Source organism: Copadichromis virginalis, linkage group LG3 (genome assembly GCF_057382275.1).
Source record: "Copadichromis virginalis isolate Kocher_CV1m ecotype Utaka linkage group LG3, C_Virginalis_male_GT1.1, whole genome shotgun sequence".
Classification (NCBI taxonomy): domain Eukaryota; kingdom Metazoa; phylum Chordata; class Actinopteri; order Cichliformes; family Cichlidae; genus Copadichromis; species Copadichromis virginalis.
The window spans coordinates 9,984,864-10,008,180 of NC_140620.1; the positions used below are offsets into that span (position 1 = coordinate 9,984,864).

The following is a 23,317-nucleotide window of genomic DNA, read 5'->3' on the forward strand; positions in this document are numbered from 1 at the left end:
GAGTCAAAAGTGTGTTAAATGGAAGTCTGTGGTCTTGAATAGCTTTAAGTGGGTCTTCAAGGAACAACAGTTTTGATATTAGACCTGAAGATTTGCCCAGATTAGTAACTGAAAGGAGCACGAGTGCTCGAATGCAGTGATTGTGTTGTTAGATGAGCACAGAGGTGATCAGGAAAAGTCTTTAACGTCCATTCTCCTGGGCTCACAAATGTCTGTAGAAAACTTAGGGTAATTTTGTTAAGCAGTCATGTAATGTTTTTTTTTAAGCTTCCAGCTGCTCCTGTCAAGCAGTAGAAAAATAAGTCAAGTGATTAACAAACTGAGAAGGGTTCAAGCTTTGGATACACATGGAGTCAAATGTGACATCAGAAAATGATGCCAGTCGACTAAGCAACAGGCCGAAAGTGCTACAGGCATGTACACACATCTGCTGTAATATTGGAAGTTCTGTTGAGCTGTTAGAACATAAATAACAAACTGGTGCTGCTACTGTGGGGCATGTGGCAAGTGTGTTTAAAGATGCAGGTTGGATTGACAAACAGGTGAAAGATTAATAGCACTACTGCAGAATACCGCTGCGGCTCAGGCAAAGTGTGAGGATGTAGCTCAGAGAGATGAATAAATACTAAGTTTGAGATGTGTCTGCAGAATTGGAAATTGGCAGAAGTTGACCACACTGAGTTAAACAAACAGAGGAGGCATGAATGGATGCTGAGTTACTGGATGAGCGTAATCATTAATTGCTCATCTTTTCATGTACCGTCCATCTCTTTCTCGCCTATGTATATCTTCCACCTTATTGATCGATTTGGATCTTAACACGATGGAAGCCTCGTCTGTAATATCTCTGTCAGTCTCCCTCTATTGCTACACTTTAAATGTTAGTGAAAAGGCAAGAAGGCACAGATTGGTGGATAGACTGATGAATAGCTGGAGGATAAAAGAGGGGAGCAGAGGAGTATTGACCTCCTCCTATCTACCTTCAGCACTGTAAAAGCCTCACTCATTCAAGCTGAACCTCTTCAACTTGAAAGCACTCAAAGACTGATGCTCTGATTCTTCGGCTACTTTGATCACCAGGCCTGTCAAATATGTCTTCTTTCTGTCTCTCAGTCCATCTGCTCCTGACAGGCTGGAACAGGACGACAATCTGCAGTGGGAATCTCAAACCCACCTTCTGCTTCTGCCTGCTCTCATCTTGCTTACATCTTCATTCTTTTCCAATTATTACATGTTCTTCCTTGCTGCCCTCGTACTTACCTTTTAGCCTTGTAGGGTTTGTTTCTTTTCCTTCCTCAGTATGGGCCTTTTCATGTTGATTACAAATATAAGCACAATTGGGCCGCAAATAGTTTTCCTTACAAACAGTACTAGAGTGTTGTTTTGTTTCAGGCTATTCGATAAATAAAAATCTGTTTTCTGCTTGAGGAAATGAAACCCAACCCAGAAACAATCCTACTGATTTCCCAGTGACTGAAGTCTTGTCTTTGACCTGGTCCTGTGCCTCAGCTTTACAATGATTTTGAACCTGGTAAATGACAAAACAGGTGGCATTGCATTAGACTAGCATCAGCATGGTGCAGGAAACCTTTGAGGACAATATTTTCAGCAATATCTAACATAATATAAGTGATTGATGGAGCTGTGATGAGATGTGGGACATTTGGGCCAGGCCCCTAGTGGACAAGCTGTGTAAGGCCAGTATTTATGTGTTTGTTCGTTATTTATCACAAATGCACTGAAAATATCTGATCTAATCTAAAATTGGCATATAACTGTAGAGAATAAATTGAATGATTAAAAAGGTTAGAAATAGATTGAACAAGGTACACGAATGGCCACTAAAAATGAAAAATGTTGTCTAACCTTGTTTTCCACTAAGAACTTAAACCTTTCCTGTAACTACTATTATGGGTTGCTGGCCATCCCAGAAGTTTGTGCTTAGTTTTGGTGATTAAAATATTAGTGCCTTCTTAGCTGTTACTTAGAGTGCGGGAAAATATTATTTGGTCACTTGCTGAATTTGTAAGTTTGCTCATTTACTAAGAAATGAACAGTCTCTATTTTTTATGATGGTTTCATTTTAATTAAGTGAGACGGAATATTAACCAAAAGTTCAGAAAAAACACATTACATAAAAGTTATAAATAGATTTGCGTCTCATTAAGTGAAAGTGAAGTACTTGATTCCCTACAGCCCAGCCAGAATTCTGGTTCCCACTGATTGGTTGTGTGCCACGTTACAAACAATCAGTCAATTACAGATACTCCTGATCTCAATGTGTTATGTGTGTAAAGCACACCTGTCTACAGAATTAGTTTCTTCCATTCCAGTCTGTCCGCCATGGTCGGCAAGACCAAATCTTAACTTTCCCATTGAACAGCTAAATAATTCAGAGAAGGCTTGGAATAAGTGCTGCGGTCAGATGAAACTCACTCACATCAACCTAACCTGCCATGTTTGGAAGAACAGATATGTTCTTTGGGTCACACTCAACATATCTGTTCTTCCAGTCTCCAGACCTCAGTCCTGTAAACGTCTGTGGAAGGAGCTCAAGCTTCAGGTAGCTAAGCAGGTAGCTAATCTGTTAGCCAAGAAAGCTAAAAGATTTAAAGAGTTTCTGTAAAGAGACTCGCTGCGCTGTTAAATATAAACAAATGTCCAAGAAACCCATCCGCATATATACATATTCTGTACAGTGTCTGAAAATATAATGGTCTATACCAGGGGTCTGCAACCTTTAACACCCAAAGAGCCACTTGGACCCGGTTTCCACGCAAAAGAAACACTGGGAGCCGCAAATACTTTTTGACATCTAAAATGAAGATAACACTGCATATATTATTTTTTTTGGTTTTTACCTTTATGCTTCAACTAAGGTGTGTTGCTTATGAAATCCATGAAGTGCTACAGAGAAAATTACATTTTATTTATGTAATTAACACATTTTGAACTCTTAAAGAAATATAACAAAAGGAAAGACACCCAGCTGAACTAAAATGATCCAGCAAACAAAAACTGTTGTGAGGCCCCCTTATATCGCCTTTGGGCTTTTGGAGCCTTGACCTGACTTTGAAAAAACTATTGGAAAAAAAGCACTATGCTGCTAAAAGATGAAAAATAGATATTTGCAAAATTCTGCCTAAATATGTATTTTACCAGGTTGATGTGTGTGGCGGGGCATCGTCTGCAATGCCGCTGCAGGGGAGGCGGACGCACCTGAGCGGCACCCGCAATCTCGCCTCGCCGCCTTAACGTCTGTGCTCTCGGCTGTTGTGTTGGTGTGTGTCGGGCTGTGAGCTGAAAAGCTACAGCCGGCTGTATGCGTACAGCAACCGTGTGTGAAAAGTGGTCAATAAAGAGATGCTGAAAAGCACGTTCATGGAAACATCGTCGGGTCTGCGTGGTATGTTTACAACGGGACTTCCGCTCCTGAACCTCCGCGCACAGCGTCTGAAAATCGGGGCTTTATTAAGTCACTTTCATCTTTACGCAGGACTGTAAGCTGTCGTCTGTGAGGCGTGAGCGGTGTTTGTTTGAACATAGTTCACGGTGGAGAACAGCTGCTGACATAATGTGGATCCAAAGATCCATAATTGGCCTACCTGGGGTTGAAAGTCTCGATAAATGCACGGCGCTTTGGCGGGTATACCGGCTTCCGCGAGTGTGACGCTTATTTTGAGCGATGAAAAAATAATAAAATATAATTTTATTTTATATTTCAATATCACAATAATCTTCCAATTTAGAACTACAAGTTAAAAAAATAACTAATCACAAATAAAACACACTTCAGCTAAATACTTCTAATTTATTTTCCCAGACCACGCGGAGCCACAGTACAAGGACTAAAGAGCCGCATGCGGCTCCGGAGCCGCAGGTTGCCGATCCCTGGTCTATACTTTTTGCTTAGCTCGTAAAAAACAAAAAAACTTTTCCTCAAGAACTTCTTTAATGTTGCAAATCTGTAGAAAAAGGAGATTTTTTTTGTACCAAAGGACTGGGGATATAAAAATAAATGGTCCTGGCCTGGATGTGCACTCCAGCCTTTCTTCAGTTGCCAATCCACTTCTGTAACTGATGGCTGCTGGCATGTCAGAGAAACTGACACTTTGTCTACGTGCTGACATGCACCTTTGATCTGCCAGGCTGTAGATTCCAATTTGGATGTAGTTGCCTATTTGTTTTTGCTCCCAAGCTGCTCTGTCTGACAGGGACCATCTATTTCAACAGCTTCCTACTCCCACTTGTATTTTTATTCATAACTCTTTTGTCATCTCGACTCAGTTAATTTTTTTTCTCCTTACTAATACAGTCAGTAGGCTCGTCTTTCTCCCTTCCAAATGGATCTCACGTTACATCTTTTCTTTTCCTCCATGACAGGATTCATCATTTTTCAGTTGGAAATGCAGATCTTTTGGTGATTGTTATTTTTATTATGAAATGTGGGACAGATCAGAGATGATGGCAGCCTGAGCTTGTGTGTTTTGGAGCGCTTGTCCCTGCGCGCCGTCACACCTGCATCTGTGTGTGTTTATCGAAGCTGACACGTGAGAGCTCTCTCATCTGAGAGGATTGACGGAGCCATTATGGTGGCGGCGCTGTGTGGGGTTGAAGCCCATTAGTGACGCTACACCCGCTGCAGTGTGGACGCCGGTCCCAGCAGCGTGGCCTGTCACCGCAAGACGGATTACCCCACTATGCTGCCACTCTACATCCCCTCGCCTCAGCCTCCCTTGTGTGTATTTGTTTTTGAAGACTAAGGTTGCAATTATGCACAATATCCGTCTTTGTTTTGTAGTTGAAAATCAGTTGTTTGTGAAAACACTTTTTGTCTCTCGTGGTCACAGTGCATTGTCAGATGTATTCCCATTTAAAAAGACAGAAAAATACAGGATACTGTTAAGATTCAAAATTGAGGAAGGAGAGTACACACCACCCATGGTCCAGTAGGTCTTTGGTCAAACAATGATTTTAATGAATACACGCGTGGGAAGACACTCTGTACGCAGACAGCCAGTAGTCCTCGACTTAATCAAAGCATGAACAGATATTTTATAGCATCAGGGCTTAAATTTAATGACGCCCCTTCAACGTCACAGATACATTTTATACATAGATCAAATCAAAACCACAACGACTTTTGACACCGTTTAAAAGAACAATTGTCTTCTATCTTCATAACAGGTGCTTCCTGTCACTGCCGGATGCTCGCTTGTCATCCTGACACCTCAGCAGCAGTTCGGCGACAAACTGCTCTTGTTGCAACCCCAGCAAAACATGATTAAACTTTCACCTATAAATGATTCTCTAACTAAGTGTGTGTCTGTGTGCTAACCACAATTGCACCCTGTTTCACCTCGTGACTAGCTCCTAACCTCTAACCAGACAGAGAGACAGAAGCCACTCTGATATGCAACAACTGAAACTATGTATGTGTCCTCTACTAAATAAATGTTTTAATCAAGAACCCCTACTTAAAGCTTAATACAAGAATATGAACATATAAAAGATATTAAAATGAACTGTTGTGTAAGCATGTACTGCAATTCCTTCTATGTTCTAGTTTTCCCTCAGCATGTATCACCTGAACAGTCACGTCAGTGAGGCTTAAAACCTTTAAAGAACCTGAACATCAACTCAAATAAGCACAGATATGCAATATGTATAAAATAGTTATAACTGCACCTGAAATACAAAGTTAACATCATCATAAACATCTTAAGGCCATCTTAAAGCTATCTGTTACATTGTTAAAGCAATGATCATACTGCAGATTATATTATGCTGGTAAAATACTTTTTGTTCATCCCCACAATACATCAACTTGAGACTGCTTCAGCTGTTTTTGTAGACTTTAAAAAACTGATAAAAGTCTTAAGTAGTGCTTTACTGCAGTGAGTGTGTGTTTCTGTGCTGACAGCAAGTTTTCTATGTGTGTGTCTGTTTGGAAGCAGTACTGTCACGCCTTCATCTGCCCTCCTTCCATGGGGATCCTTAAGAGATGAGATGTGAAATGTTGAAAGCAAACAGACTCTCAGGTTAAACCTCTGTGTGTGTTTACAGTGTGTGTGTGTGTGTGTGTGTGTGTGTGTGTGTGCTGAAACTTCCTTGCTGTGGAGTCCAGAAACATGCAAATCAAAGTATTTCTGCATTTCAGTCACGCATGGATGATGGTAATTCGTGCTCATTATAAAACATATTGAATATGCAGTGTACAGGACAGCTGTGTGGCTGTGTAGGGCCATTTTGCTGTAAATACTTAGAAGTCAGAACTCTACAACTCTACATTTCCAGGTTTTGCTCAAAATGTGCAGTTTAACTTAAAGAGTAAATTGTGTTGGACAATAAAAAGCACACTCACACACATTCAGAAACACAGAACTCAGGCCTGAGAAGCAATCATGTAGCAAGGGCAGAGGTTATGGGAACATCACCTTCCAGGTTCTCATTAGACACTGATATGAATGATAAGGACCAGTCACTGAACAGAGCCATTCATAGGGTTATCTGTTGTGTCCATCACATCACACAGAAAGGCATTGCATCCACATTTGGATTACAAGCATGGCATCATTCTGGATTTAAAAGCGAAACTTTTAATGTTTGTTCATGTTTAGACAAATCACATTAGTTAAAAATAACGTACAACGCATTGCTATGCCATAGAGTTTATAAAACACTGAGCATAATCTGAGTCTGAAAAATTAAGCATGAAATTTCCTAAACCTGCATTCATTTTTTATTATTTTTTTAAAATGATTTTTTTCATTAAAAATAAAATTGAAAAATAAAAAAGAAGCTTTTGTTGATTGATGTTGGCATTTTAAACAAACAAACAAAAAAAAGAGGACAATTTGCTGAACTTAGTGGGCAATACCTGTGTTTCCACAACTGAATGTTCAAACATTCAGTTTCAGTCGGTCACCGACAGCAAAAGACTTCAATGCAGTCACTGGGCAAAAATTGAAGCCAACTTTAGTGAAGAATATCTAAAAGACAAAATAATGCTTAAGTTGATTATTGTTTTTTGTGCACCTTCCCAGGACCTTGTTTCAGATAACAATAAATGAGTTGTGTTGTGAGTGAGTCTGTTTTGTATCAAGTCCTAATCCCCGTCTTATGGCTCAGTCACACTAGAGTAAAAATAGGATGGCAACATCTCTGTAACTAGGAATAATCACTGGTCGCCTGGTAATTGCATTGAAGTTTTTTGCTATCGGTGAACAATTTGCAAGTAGTTGCTGTGAGTATTTTTATTGCACGTTGCCTGGTGAAAAGCAGCCTGTCTCCAAACAACTGAAGTGTATCTTCAGAGGAGTCGTTCAAAGCCAGTGAGTTTGCAAATTCTTTGCACAATTGTGCAATAAATATGCTCATGCTGAAATCTCTGACCACGGTTTTAGTGTGACTATAACTTTATACTCGGTTTCATTTAAATAACTCCTCTGTTTTCTTGATTCAGAGTATATTCAAGGTCTTAGACTGTAACTGTTGAGCATCTTTTGTTTGTCTTTGCGTCTCAGATGAGGATGGAGCTGAGCCCAGTGCTAACTCAGTCTCAGCGTTCAACCTCCTTCGTCTGTCCCACTACACTGGAAGACAGGAGTGGCTCCAGAAGTCCCAGCAGCTACTGACGGCATTCTCTGACCGTCTGACCACTGTTCCCATAGCCTTGCCTGAAATGGTGCGAGCTCTTATGGCCCAGCACTACACACTTAAACAGGTGAGTTTGAAACTAACACACATGATCATGAAGGGGAACAAGTTCAGGCACCAGAAGGATTTATGTTGTCCTGTGAGTTCACCGGTTATTAAAGTCTTTTGAGTTTTGCATGTAGGAATCAGGGCTACTGGTGGGTTTTAGTTACTATGACAACCAGATAATACTTTACAATTGGTATTGGTAGGATAGTCAAAGTAGTCTTGATTTAATATTACGCATTTAAAGTGCCACTGTTGATTGGTGTTAGCCAAAGACAGTTGTCCTAAAAGCCAGGTTGGCTTGGAGAGCAGGTGTTTGCCAGGCTGCCAGCCCAAATAGATTTTTGCATCCACCCACTAAAGGCAAAGGTTTCTGCTTGAATGATGTATTGTGCAAACACAGTTTGTCATGCAATTTGCATTTAGCGGTAAACAAAAACTGAAGAAAATGATGTGGCATAGCAGAAACAAAAGCTGAACAAGAAGCTGGTGAAACAGATTTAACTGATTCTCTTGTATACTCAGTAACCATGCAGTAAAGTGAACGTGAATCAGTATGAAACTATTCCACTACATCTCTCCACAGCACTGCAAATAAAGTTTTATTGATTGATGATGTTTGCATATTTGGGTAATAAAGTTCTCTCTTTAGTTGGTCAAACTACAGATGCCATGAAGCAACCAGAGCCTAAAGTCATGTCTGTTTGTTAACTTTTTTTATAATAACAAATATTGCAAAAAGTGAAAGACAGAGATAACGTATACTATTCCTCACAGCAAGCAGCCCTACTGTACTGTACTTTACTGTATTGTGTTTCAGCCATTCCTAAACTTCCACGGCACAGTTTGAAATGGGACACACAAAACTTTTAGTCACTCTGATCGTCTCACAAATGAAAAATGAAACGTTTCCTGTGCGTGTTTTGTCATTCATTTGTTTTAATCGTAGTTTTTCTTTCCAAATTAAGTTTCCTGGTTACTATGAAATGTGAGATGAGTTCAAGATCAGGAAATGGTCTGAAAACCTGAATAATAATAATAATAATAATAATAATAATAAAAAATAAGTTATTTTGAAACCCCTTAAACCCTCAGAAGTTCTTTAGAATCCCAAAACTTTTAAAATAAAAATGTGTTGATTTTGAAACCAATCCTAAAGGATTTTATCCTGTAGGGTTAAATAATAAGTGCATCTAATTTTATAAAGTTATCAAACAGGATTAAGTTGTATAAAAGTCTAAAAGGTGTGACTTTTAAAACGATGCTTTTCTGTGCACTTGAAATGTAATTTGTTTGTAAGAATCAAATATATTTTTTTAGGTATTTATTGTAAATTATGCTGCGCGGCCCACCTGGATCAGTTTGTGACCCACATTTACGTTATCACTGTTAAACATCTTTTACTGAACAAAAAAAAAAAAAGTTACGATTTTTGTTCCCTGAAATCAAAACGATTTTTCATTTAATGAAAAAAGATAGCAGGGAGCTTTTTAGTTCAGTCAAGTCCATTTTGTTTTTATATCACATTTGTGTCTGCTTTTAAAGTAATAAGTAACATTGTGTTCAGAAGTTGTTTTTGTATTGTAAATCAGTTTTTGATTGATCTCAGCTCCTGGCAACTAATTTCTTAGTCGACTAAATGAGGGGCTGCACAGGAGTGTGCGTGTGGTGTAGGGCTGCAACTATTCCTCAGCATAATCGACGACATCGCCTGCGCAGAAATTTATTGTCGACGCATCAGACGCTAGTACCACGTAAATGTGTTTTTGTAACTGACCGCAAAACAAGGAGGACGGAAGAAAATGGAAATGAGAGATTAAGATAAACATTAAATGTAGATTGTGCAAAGTGGAGCTTTCCTCCCACAACAGCACTACCGCAGTGCGTGATTATTTAAAGCGCCCGCACCCTGGAGCTGTGACGCCAGGTCTGAATGGGTCCGTTTTAGAAAGTTAAAGAAAAAGGCAAATTAGATCACTACATGAATAATCTTTAGTTACAGCCCTGCTGTGGTGGGTGAAACCTTTCTCCCTCCTTTGTCCGATCAGACTATCAAACCAGCTTGACTAGCAGTGACTTAAATAAAGGATCAAGCCTAGATTTACAGATTTATGGGGGTTTCTACAGCGATCTTGGGGCTGCAGCTCCATCTGGTGGCTCATGGATGCATAACCTTTACGACACAATAAATTGCTGGCATCGATTGAAATGTTAACAATTAGATTAAATGAGCAGAATGTCTGGTACCAACCAGCAGCGACAGTCATCTAGTCAAGTAGTCACGCACATCCTTAAGCTGAGGAAGTGTTCTAAATCAAATGAAGGATGAAAAATCTTTCACTTTATATATAATGAAACTGGAATGTATGAAAGTTTTGCAGTAATTAAAAAAATAAGAATTTTTTTAAACAATGTTGTATTTCTTTAGCTTCATTGGTAAACCTCGATCCCAGTAATAATCATGAGTTAGACTGTGAACAAAGTGGCTGTGTGTGTAATTTACTGACTAATGAAAGTGGAGTTAGAGCCAAGTAGCCTTCAATATCCTCACCATTCACAATATTTATGTCCTGTGCTGTTTCTCCTCCCGCTGCTACTTTTTCATTATTAACTTGGAAGCTCAGCGCCCATCATATAAACCCTGTTTGGATAAACATTTGTTTACAAGAGTCCTCCTTAAGCAAGCAGCTAATTTGTTGATACATATTTTTCACCCCATTTCATGGCCCGTAGGTCATCTGAGGACAGCACCTCTCTAAGCTCCCTGCACATCTAATCCCTGGACACACAGACTCTTAATCATTTTCCCCTGTTTTTAAACAGGACTTGTGCATTTAAGGGATTATTTCAGCTGTTCAGTTATGTAACTGCTTTGAAATATTAACACCCTCAGTTTAGCCTGAAACCACCAAAACTAGCAGGCACAGCAGGAGTTAGCCCAAAGTTTCTGTAACACTCAAAGAAAATTTTAAGTTTGAAAGCGTGTGAGAGAAGGGAATAACAGGAGCCTAAAACAGGATTAGTTAGGGGTTTGTCTGTCATAGATGACAGGGTGACAGGTCAGGGTAACAGCGCGAGGGTAACAAACTGAGAAGTAAAGCAGGGGAAGGCAATCCCAGAGAAAACACCTGCCTCCCTTGTTAGTGCTACAAATACAGTACTGACCTATATCACTTCCTCTCCATCTCCTCGTCCCACGTGTCACCTTTCCCCCCCATTGCTTTGGTCTTATTATACTTCTTTCCTCTTTCTTCCTTCTTCTTTCATCCACATAATCTTTTTTTCCTCACCCTCCCTCTTCTATTTTTTTTTATTTATCTTTTTTAGATTGTGATCTGTGGCCAGAGGGATGCTCCAGATACCACAAGTCTCCTAGCAGCAGTCAAGTCCCTCTTCCTCCCGTATAAGGTAAGCTTTCAACATCATGTTTGATTGAAAGTGATGCATCATTTCGACAAACTGAGAAAAATATATCACCAATCGCTAAAGCAAAGATCAGCTTTCAGCTTTGTAGACGCATGCTGATTTACTCCAGCGTCAGTGTCTTTAAGGAGGCAGCAGATTTGCACTAACCTTCTAAACGTGCACACACACTGACACACAGAAGCAGAGTGAGCCCAACGTAGAACAGCGCCTGTGGCGTTGGCTGATTTAAGTGTGGTTTTTTAAAGGTCAGCCTGAGCTTCTCTCTTTTCCACTCCTCAGTGTAATAACTTCCCAGCTATCTCTTTGGGGGCATTAGTTGACCTTAAAGCCCGTTGCTGACATTGAAAGGCCCAGTAGGTCTAAATCTTAACTCTGCAGTCGGTGAAGGCCTTACTTGTCTTCCTGCTAGCCCTGATGGAGGCTGGTAGTTAAGAACTGGACAGCTGTCAGTCTGAGTCAGTCTTAAATTCACTGTGGCTAGCCAACATTTTTCAGTGCTTTCAGACAAAAAATGTTTCTCTGTGTTTCACACTAAATATAATAAATGTTAAAAAAACAACAACAGCATAAATTGTATATAATGGCAGGTTACCCGTGGTGAAAATCCAGTGTGGGAGTGCCTTTAACCTGCTTTCTTTGTAAACTGAACATGTTAGAGTAAAACCTAAAAGATTGTCAAACCAACACCAGAGGTTTCCAATTTGTGAGCGTTAAAAAAATGTCTTTTTTAGAAAATTTTGACACAAAAGGAAACAAAGCTAGAAGATGAGCCAGTAACAGAATGTAGATAAAAGAGACCTTTTACTTACTGTAACTTGTTTATCAAAAAAATACATAAAAAATCTCAGGTGAAAATACTAGTTTCTAGTATTCTGTGTCATTCTGTGGGGGGGGTGGGTGTAATGAAATTGAAAATTTCATGTGACTATTTGCCTTTACGTCTGATGTGGTCAGATCTGAGTTGACTTAAAAAGGCCATGCTTTCACACATGCCTGTGATTTGGTGCCAGCCTCTATCTCAGAACATCTTGACAGCATGGAAGAAAAATTTCTGCGTGGCTTTGACTTTGAGAGGGTGAGGTCGGAGACAGTCACTGTCTGTTATGGATGTTAAGGTCCAGAGTGCATCCACAGGAAAGCTCCTTGGTGTTGTAGCTTTCTGCTGCTTTTGTCACTTTGTGGGTTGAATCAGCGGTCTCCAACCTTTTTTGCACCACGGACCGGTTTATGCCCGACAATATTTTCATGGACCGGCCTTTAAGGTGTCGCGGATAAATACAACAAAATAAAACTAGTACCGGTACCGAAAAAAAGAAGATTTATTCATAACACACGTGAAAAGACCAAGGAAAACCGAGTTAACGATAAAAACGATAAAATAACGCTGAAAACCGATAAAAACCCTGAAAACCATACATTTCACACCTGAGCCTCAACTCTCGTGGCCTGGGACCAAACGACTCACGGACCGGTACCGGTCCGAGGCCCGGGGGTGGGGGACCGCTGGGTTAAATTGTAAAAAGAATCTTTACAAGCTTGTTGAGTAAGTGAAACTCAACAAAGAAAGGGCTCCAGCACAGATTCACAGCTCTCACTATAACACTTCTCTTTAAATTCACTTATTTGCCCAGCTTGCAACCAGAATTAGACTACTAAATTAAAGCAGTGATTGTCCACTCCATCTCTCGCCCTGTCTTTTCTCACACACACACACACACACACACACACACACACACACACACACACACACACACTCCACACTGCCCTACTGAAATATAGATGAGTTGTGCAGTATCAGGCAGTGGCTGCAGTAACATCAAGCCATTCCAGATCCCCGCAGAGAGACACAGATCAGGACCGAGCTGGATGGAGCCATTATCAGGATGGATGTATTATTAAGGCTGATGTACACTGTGTACTGTCACATGCTCAGCCATGTTATATTCAGGGTAATGACAGTGATTTCTCTGATGGGGTACTGTCTCAGTCAGGAGAAATGGTCACATCAATAATAAAGACAGGTTTATTTTCAAGTTAGGTTCATTTAAATGAGAAAGTTGGTCATGAAAAATTTAGTTTTTATTGCTCATTGATTTTACGCTGCAGCCCCTCAGAATGGTAACCACGTCATGTCAGTGCAGCTGTGATCGGCCCATTTGGTGGTGTCATTTCCTCCTGTGCAATTCCAGCTTCTCTTTCTGTCACCATTTTTTACCCCTTAGCCACGTAAGGCTGATGGGGTATCATGGTCACCCCACCGGGTGGGTGGATAAATGCTGGCAGCAGCAGTGACTATGTAGGCTAAATTGTAGCCTCGTATTGTAATCGCGCATGAGGAGGCCATCTCACAGACGAGCCCTTGTGTAGTGACGTATGAGAAATTTGTCCCTGTTTGTTTGTTTTTCTTGTGTAAAATGACTCAGCTGTCACTCCTGTGCTCTTCAGCACACTTCAAGTTTTTCATTGACAAAAATGCCCGGTGGGGAAAAAGTTAAGGAGATGAGATAATCGAGAAGCTCCGCAAATGCACTGTCAAATTACACTGTGATTCAAAAATCAATCCAACACTCGGAAATGTCCTCCTCTTGTTTTCTTTCATTTCATGATGACTATGATGGATCAGTGTAGCTGCTACATACACACACAAATAAACTTCAGCGTGCACAGAAAACACACAGACTTTATACAGAGAGGTGAACCAGGAGCCTTCTTGTTGTGAGGCAGTAAGTGATCAGCACTACACCACTTAGAGTAAAAGAATAAAATGTTCTTTGGACTGAAAACAGTAATATGGTTAAAAAGAATACAGAAAAGAAGTAGAAACATTATAGTCGAGGAAATTTTATGTGTTTATTTTTTATCTCGAAGACATGGAATAGAAAAAAAGAGGCTTCACTGGTATCTTGTTAGATACTGAATGTAAAGATGGAACAGTTTACAGTATAACTGTGCATTTGTGTTTTTAGAAGCAAAGAAACAAAGACTCCTGGAGTCTGTTTGAGTGACACGTCAGATACAGATTTTGTTCTAATGAGCCTTCAGAGTGAGATGAAGGGGGAGGCTGAGAGGGAGTAAATGAGGCAGAGGACAGAGTGTGTGTGCACATAGTATCTGTGTGTGTCCAGATATAGTGGCAAGAGCCAACTTTAGTGGCAGTAGAAGCTGTCTCAGCCAGGATGAGATTTGATGGTCCTGCACAACAATAAACATGCACATAAACCTATTTTTGGAGATGAGACATCACACTTTGAGAGGAATGGCATCACTGCCTACAGCAGATGTAAAATACACTCACGGACTTTCTGATACAGTTTGTTCACAAGCAACACTTGGAGCACATAAACACATTCTGGGAGATACACAGTTTCACATGCAAATATAAGATAAATAAGTGAGGACAAAAGTTCACATGTACGTGATGTGATTACAAACTAGAGGAAGGGAAAAGGAAGAAATTAAGAAAAAATAAAACTGTGCTCAAGCAGTTCGCCTGTTAATTGATTATCAAGAAATTTAATCAGCAATTTAATCAGCAGCATAAACAGAGAAGCCCACACCTCTCCCTCTCCCCAGCCACCTCCTCCAGCTTGTCCGGGGTAACACCAAGGCGTTCCCAGGCCAACCGAGAGAGAGATATAATCTCTCCACCTTGTCCTGGGTCTGCCCTGGGGCTTCCTCCTGGCTGGGACATGCCCAGAACACCTCACCCAGGAGGCGCCCAGGAGGCCGCCTTATGAGATGACTGAACCACCTCAACTGGCTCCTTCCAATGTGGAGGAGCAGCGGCTCTACTCTGAGTCCCTCCTGGATGGCTGAACTTCTCACCCTATCTCTAAGGCAGAGGCCAGCCACCCTTCGGAGGAAGCTCATTTCCGCCGCTTGTATCCGCGATCTTGTTCATTTGGTCACTACCCACAGGTTGTGACCATAGTTGAGGGTAGGGGTGTAGAACTACTGGTAAATTGAGGGCTTCGCTTTATACTCAGCTCTCTCTTCAACATGATGGACCATCAATCTCCCGCTCCCTTCTCCCGTCACTCGTGAACAAGACCCCGAGATACTTAAACTCCTCCACTTGGGGCAGGAACTCGTCCCTGACCCGGACTGGACACTCCACCCATTTTCCGGCTGAGGACCATGCCCCCAGATTTGGAGGTGCTGATTCTCATTCCCACCACTTCACTCTCGGCTGCAAACTGTTCCAGTTTAATGGTTCAGTGTTTAGAATAATGCTTATTTTATAGTGAACCTTTGTGAAGCCCTTCACTGCTGTTAGAAACCAGCTTTTTTTAGCGCCTTTCCACTTACTTTTAACATAGCTTTCCTTCTGATTGGTTACATTTTTTAAACAGAGGGATTGAGCAGCAGATGGGTGTGGATTTAGTGCTGACGTACTAAATAACTCTGAACGTAAAGCCTTAGTTTTGGCTTTACAGGGGTTACTTTATCATATGCTTAAATATGGCTTGAAACTTTAGCCATGTCTAATTTGAGCATCCAATTTAACAATCCAATCCAATTTTATTTTTTTTAAAAAGTTGACAAAAGTAGTGTTGTGTCGGTCACGAACGAAATGGCTCTTAGTAATAAAAGCATGTATAACTTTCCAAAAGTTAATAATAAATAAGAAGTGCTTGACCTTAGAAGCCTTAGTTGGTAAAAACCTAATTGAACAAATGAATTAAGAATTGTTTGTTCAGTCTTTAAGTTACAGCCCATTTTCACACCAAGCTTATTTATAATGGAAACTAAAAACGCTACGTCCAGATCAACAGAATCAACCTTTGGAGACATTGGACACAGGTCCAGTTTTGGATCATCGCTGGAACTAATTGGTTTTTATTATTGTAATTCATACTTCTCATTAAAGTAAAAAAAAAAAAATTAAGGTCATTCAGACTTTAATGTCACTTGACAAAATATGTAATACTTTTAGGAGCAGGTAGATTTGGAAATCATCAGCACAGAATTGATACCTGGCAAAGTAATAGAATAGAACCCTGTGAAACTGGTTAGATCTAAAGCACTAAAATAATGCTGTCCACAGAGTCATTAGCTAATAAAAGATCATTTAAAAACTCTTAAGAGAAATGATTCTGTTCTGTGAAATGTTTTAAAACCTATGAAATAATAAAAACCTCGACACTTTCTTGGTACACATTCTTTGATCTGTTCCTTTAAAGTAATTCATTTCTGGTAGCAAGAACAAGGAAAAGTAGAAAACATGATCTAAAACAGATAATGTACAAGATGACACGTAAAAACACCAAATGAACTGGAAGGGAATGGGTATAATGCAAGTAAGGGGTAAAGTGCATGATGGAGTCAGCTGGGTGGGTTATATAAGCATCAGGAGTGGGAAGAGATTGAGGGTTGGTAAATGAGATAAAGGGAAGAAGTCGAAGGAAGAGTAAGAGGACTGTGCTCCACGTTACATTAGGTAGCTATGAGCAGAGAACATGTCTAATTTAAATCCAATTACTCCTTGCCTGTTTTCCTGGTTTTAGACCGCCACAAACTAATTGTGGTGAATGAGGTGCTCAGAACTCAACTCATGCTAATCTAGAGCATGCACGCACACACACACGCACATTTTTATTTCTTCACACTTCATTTAAAATACTTACTATTTTAATTCACCGCAAGAGTCTGCACTTCTCAATTCACTCCAGCACTCGGAGCTGCTTCTTCACTTTTTGCTTGTTGGAATCAATTATAGGCCTCCGTTAAACCGAAACATCGCTCTTGATTGTAATTGCTGCAATAAATTGTGGTTAATTTTTCTATTACACAGAAACATAGCTTGATTAGAGTCGGGTTAGGGTTTGTTGATTGTGTAAGTACAGGAATTGTAGTATGGGATTTGCAATACAAATAGAGATGCAGTCTTTTTTAGCAATTGGGCCTAAGGATAGGGATAGACACTACAGTGTTACAGTGGTGTTTTGTGACATGAATCTTAGTCTTACATTGGTAGGACTAGAAACAGTTTTTCTAGTGTGCCTCCTCTACTTAGGACATGAGGTCTATCTTGTGGAAAATATGTTAACAGTGTGAAAAACACAGGTATAAATGATAAATTGATGGTGGCTAAATTTTCTTCTTCAAAGCCACGTTGGCACTGAAAACACCAACGTGTGGAATTTCTTTGCTCTAAAAGTGTGCAGTCAGAATGTGTTCTCAAAATAAGGCTAATATTCTAACAACACTTGCAAAGTTGTTGTATCATCTTCATGTTAGTGACCTCTGTGAGTCACTGATTCGAAAGCATTACATCCATATTTGCACTCCAATAATGTTCAACCTGTACTGAGTAATTCGCTTCCTTTTTCTTCTACCATGTCTGCATTTGGGCACATTTGTGAGTCAGAATGGTTTAGCGTCTTTTGCAAATCTCCACATAGTAATGCTTACCGAGACTTTTTGTGGTTTATAACAAAGAGATGACATTATCAAAATGATAACATGTTTTACCCAAGAGGCAACGTGTGTGCAAGTGCCAAAAACTGCCACTTGAGCACCTTCAGGATTAAAAAAACATGTTTCAACCTGGTACCAAAAGGTTGTTTTTGTTGATAGTTTCTCCCTTCATAACAACTCTATGACTACTGAGTTATTTATTTATTTGTTTAATTCATTTTTTAAACAAATCCACCTGGGTGCTGGAGTTAGACACATAGCTGTGTTTATGGCAGATGTCCTAACAGAGGCAGCTGAAACTAGAAGGTCTTCGCTAGGGTCCATTCACTGCTTTGAGTCATTAAACTAAATTTCTTCACTGTGTTTGTGGCTGATTAAACAGGAGTTAACGTTTATTAGGGCTGATGCAGAGATGAGAATTGTCAAAACAAAGTCCAAAAACACCCACGAGATCGTACAGTTCAAACATACTTGGGGAATTTAACAGACCCAGGGACAAAGGAGAAAAGAGGACTATTTATACACTTGGGGCACACTAGACATAGGTGTAGAGTAGATGATCAAGGCAATGAGACAGGATGGGGGTTCAAGGTCAAAAAGCCATTATCAACCTGATGAATGTCTCTCTTTAAAATTTTAAGGTTTTATTGCTATAGAGAAAAATGTTTGGTAAGTAAGGTAAGTAAATGCAATTTAGTTCTCTAGGAACATTACTTTTGAAAGAGGGTTGGAATTGTTGAAAGAAAGCTTCATTTTGAACTGTGTGCTGGTTAATCTTGGTGGTTAAAAAAGAAAAATCAAGATTTCTCCATTGGTCTGTCTGATCAGCATTTTTAGAATACATTTCTAGAAAATGGAATACATTCAACACTAAACATGAAGATTTACATTCATCAAGCTGTGATCTCAAGGCTGCTTAGTAATGTAAGCAACAAAGCATGTTGGCAGTGGCATTGATAGTGGTTCAAATTATGAATTTCTGTCAGCCCAAGATTTACACATGATCTTTTATGAGTTGAATAATGCTTTACAAGAACTGTAATTCCCATTGTGAGTTCCCACTGAGCCCGACTGTGTCTTGTCAGCTCTGCTTATTCATCAGCCTTCCCCCCAGAAAACTAGCCAAGTAACTTTGTGTAACTCTATTATAAGCAAACTGTCACAGAGAGCAATAGAGTTGCTGTTCCTCTCTCGAGTGTATTTAAGTAAAAACTTCAGCAATATGTGTCCCATAATCTGGAAAGTGTTTGTGGCACGTCTTATGGAGGACTGTAAAATGTGAGCGTTAGAAAATATGCTTAGGACAGAGAGATTTTTTATGGTTTAAGAAATACCATGTAAGAATTATTAAATGGAATTAAATGTAGATGGATATATTTCGCATTCCCTGTGCCTTTCGAAAGACGAGAGTGAGGCAGAGAGAATAGGACAAATCGTAGAGTAGAAGGATGGACCGTGGCCTATTAAGAGGAGAGTCCTTTTGAAAATGTCTGCGAACAACTGGGAATCCCTAACAAGACCTTAGAGACATGGGGGAACAGTTAGCAGGGTGATATGGAGTGTGAGTAGAGAAAGGGAAAGGAGGGGATGGGTGGAGATAAGAGACAGTATCTACTAGCCAACTTGCAATGGTAACACGACTGTAAAAAAGAGGATTAGAGTTAGGCATGCCCAGGGTCCTCAGTGATCTTTAAGCTCCGTTGTTTCACTCTGTGTCCTGTTGTGTCTCTTTGTTTCGCTGAGCCTCGGTCACTCATGAAAGCTCCTTAAAAGATTGCATATGTCCGCTAAGAATTGTTTCTTCTGTTCTGTTAAACAGACTCATACTTGTAGCAACTTTCTGCTCACTTTGACCACTCAAAGTGCTTTCTACCACAAGCCACTTAAAAACACACAATTTCAGTGCTTTTATTTATTCCTAAGCACTTTTTAGCCAACATTTATAGTCTAATGGATGCGTCAGAGGCAACTTGGGCATCTTCAGCGTCTTCGACATGTAAAGCCAGGAATCAATCCACCTCCTGATTGTTCGGCAACTCTCTCTACCACCTGAGCCGCCAATACCTTGATGACCTGTTAAGCCCAGTAACCATCCAGAGTAGAAAACAGTCTGACTGACAGGTCTGGGAAAGGCCCCAGATGGCCCCAGATGGTTCATGTAGAGGAAAAGTGCATTTCATGCTTATTTTAATGCATTCAGGTAGCCACTTATCCTCTTTTTCCTGCTTTGTCTCTGCTATTTTGCAAATGAACATCCTTTAGATATTCAGTTTCACATTACATTCACCTCCTTCCATTCTTCTAATATTTGTTAATCTAAAGCATTACACATTCATCCATTAAGTGAATGTTACTTTTTTTTTCTTTTCATCTTCATAAAGCAACGGTGAAGCTGCATGTACACTCATGATTCAGCAGAGTTGACAGCTTTAGTGGCATGTGTGCGATATAATCCTCTGCCCGTGGTATCTTGAGTGCTGTAGCCATGCTTGATGCTTCGTGCTTGTCCATATCTCAGCTCAGTAAATATCCTTATGCTGTGTGTGGATACACATTTACACATACATAAATACAGGCATTTTGCAACTGTATATCCCTTTGGGTCATTCTTTCCCTCTCTATAAGCTGTGAAATTCTTTCTCATGTAATCACAGGTGTAGCAAGATGAAAAAAAAATTTTGTTTGATCGTTCTTATGCTTGTAAAAAGATTTTTCCCACAGTTGTGGACAGAAGTTTGCATATATATATTTAATACTTTCTTTGAACTTTTTTTTTCTTTCCAAAGAATTACCTTTAAAAAAAACAAGTATTGTGTTCACAAGTTTGAATTTATTAAGAATTTCCTCTAATGCACACAAGGTCAAAACTATACTTACATGTTCAAATATATACATGCAATTTCACTCATATTTGGTTAAATCTCCCTTAGCAAGTTTTACTTTGACACTTGATACCCATCAGTGTATCTTTCCTGTATTTAAATAAAACTCAAAGATTTGCTTTTGTCTTGGAAAACTCGCAGCATAAATTTAACTTCTGAGATTTTTTTTGAGTAAATGATTCCTCTACACAGCATGCTACGACAAAATGTAATAATTTTAGTTAAAGTTTCCAAACCTGGAACTAGGTAGACTGCAATACAGTTGCAGACTAAAGCTGACAAACACATCTTGTTTGGTGTTACTTACACTCTCCTTTTGTAGTCTAGGTTAGTTTAAATCAATCAAAAATAATGTTTTGAAATGCTGTGCTGAAAATGCTACAACTTTGTGTGTCCCATGCCTCCATATTGGTGACCCTACCTTGAACACGCATCGAACCATGGAGTTCGCCCTGGACGGCCAGCTACTGCCGGCCCTCTAGCTCCTGCTGTGGCTATGTTTGCTGTGGCTACGTTTGCCGTGGCGCTCCAGTTGCTGGACTTCTGGCTCCACGACCCCTCGTCATGGTTTGTCCGCGTGGAGGCTCAGTTTGCTCTCCCCGGCATCTCGGCTGACGACACGAAATTTCATCATGTGGTGGCATCGTTCAACCTGCTAGCCACCCGCCGTGCGATGGCCCTCCTCCGGGACCCGCCCGTGCAAGGGAAATATGTCGCCCTTAAGGACCTACTCCCGCGGCGATACACCCTCTCCGGTGCGGAGCAAGCCAAGAAACTTCTTTCCCTCTCCAGGCTGGGCAGAGGCACGGCTCTTGAACTCACGGAAAACATGTTGTCCTTGCTCGGTTCGGACGACGGAGGATTCCTTTTCGTCCATCTCTTTACCAGACAACTGCCTGTCACTGTGAGAACTGGCCTCGCCAGCTCCCCGTTTCTAGCGGCGCAGGAGTACCGCTCCCTGCGCCGCTAGAAATTGATTGATGAAAGTTTTCTTGTTTTAATTGAAACTTCTATGGTAGAAAGTAAAAAAACAGGAAGTTTTCTGTCATTTAATTGTTTATCTGTTACTTAACTACTTTGGTGTAGTAAGAATGGCTATAGAGAAGATTTTTATCAGTTGTATAACTTCTAAAACTTTCTGCCCTCTTCATATTTTCCTTGCTTGCTGTCCTTGTCCTTGCTGGGCTGATTGTGGACCCTGGGCCTTATGTTTGACACACTTGATTAGACATTAAAATAGCTATATAAAATTAAAACAGTCATTTTTTGTGAAGTTGCAAGAAGAATGAAGTAGTTATTAGTACTAAAGTTAGAAATTAGTAGTTATTTTCTTTAACCCTCTAGGGTCGACGGATGCACGAGTGCGTCAAAATCACATGACCAATTTAAGACAACAAGATGCAACGATGCACAGCCTCCATTTCAACTTGTCAAAAGTGTGGACTGCAAACTATATACCAGTTTTTGAATTGTGTTGATAGGCCATGTAAAACGAGAGTTATGATAAAAGAAAAATACACGCTATGTTTGTGTCTGAATAAAATGGTATAAACAGTGTTTTCTAAGGACAGCGCTAGCAACCACTCTCCCCTTTGGAGCAAAAATTTTTTTTTTTAAAGAAAAACACCCCTTTCCTATTGGTGTTAAAGTGTACCATGTCAACGAATCACAAAATTATATGTGGCATTTGGTTGTTTAGGAAGAGGGGGTAAGTTTTAGGAATGACACCAGATATGAGGTATGAGGGCTGTGCTGAAGAGAATGATACCAAACAAAGCAAGATGAACAGTTTTTAAAGGTGAAATATAGAAGTAAAATCAAAAGTACGGTAGTCAAAAACGGCCAATTATACCCTGGACCCCAGAGGGTTAATAACGCTTGAATAATTCAGTTCTGCTCACATTTTTTACAGCAGTATGAAGCTAAAATCTCAGTATACAAAGATATCCTGTAAACAGAATGGTGTTGTTGGAAAGGCTAAGAAAAATAATTGAAAACTCACTTTGTTCATTTTGTGCTGAAATTAAAAGACATACAAATATGTTCTAGCTGATCAATCTTTCACACACAGAGCTAGTATCCATACACGTGCTGAAATTCACACAATTTCCCATAGTGAATTAGAAAGAAGCAAAATTTTAGACCTTATTTCCAATTCTGGCCCACTGTACGACTGAGAGCTAATGAAACACCTCAGATGGAGTCCAGCAGTCTTTCATCTCACACATCCAGTTAGTGGCTAGTGGTTCTCAGGGGCACAGATGTACTGTTCATCTGCCTTCCAGTGACCCTGAGTGTAAAGCCACCTGAAACAAGAGCCAAGCTCTCTGTCAAGGATTAAATTAGTTACATCTGACAAGAATCTAGATTTCTTTTGGTTCAAAAAAAAGTTCATCTCTATTATTTTTTTCTGCTTTTGCAAAAGCAAAACAGAATGTAAATCTTTTCTTATGAGTCGATATTGAGTATTGACAAAGGCCGATTATGATAATATAATATTTTTATTATAATTATTATTATATAATAATAATTTGCAGACATCTGTAGTATTCTGATTGATAATAATAATAATAATGGATTGGATTTATATAGCGCTTTTCAAGGCACCCAAAGCGCTTTACAATACCACTATTCAACAACCACATATTGTTGATGTAAGTTGATACAGATTTGAGCAGGTAAAATTCACCACAATATGCTTTGTTTAATCTATAAATATAATAATTTACAGTATATTAGAATAACCTTCAGTACACTTTTGATCAGGATATGTTTTTCAGTGCACACATAAACAAATATGTTGGACTGATTATCTCTATGCTGGACTATTGATGTTTGTTATTATCAGGTTTTATCGATCTTATAATTCCCTAAAAAGCCCCCAG

General features: G+C 39.8%; 1 protein-coding gene across 1 annotated transcript in view; it reads left to right on the forward strand.

Annotated features, from left to right (window-relative positions):
• Nucleotides 1-23,317, forward strand: part of LOC146712669 (spermatogenesis-associated protein 20-like) — a 94,676-nt gene that overhangs the window by 62,992 nt on the left and 8,367 nt on the right. Inside the window, exons 14-15 of the mRNA XM_085452098.1 lie at nt 7,527-7,726; nt 11,032-11,112. Of these exons, the coding sequence (XP_085308224.1) occupies nt 7,527-7,726; nt 11,032-11,112 (281 nt within the window). The remainder of the gene's footprint in view (nt 1-7,526; nt 7,727-11,031; nt 11,113-23,317) is intronic.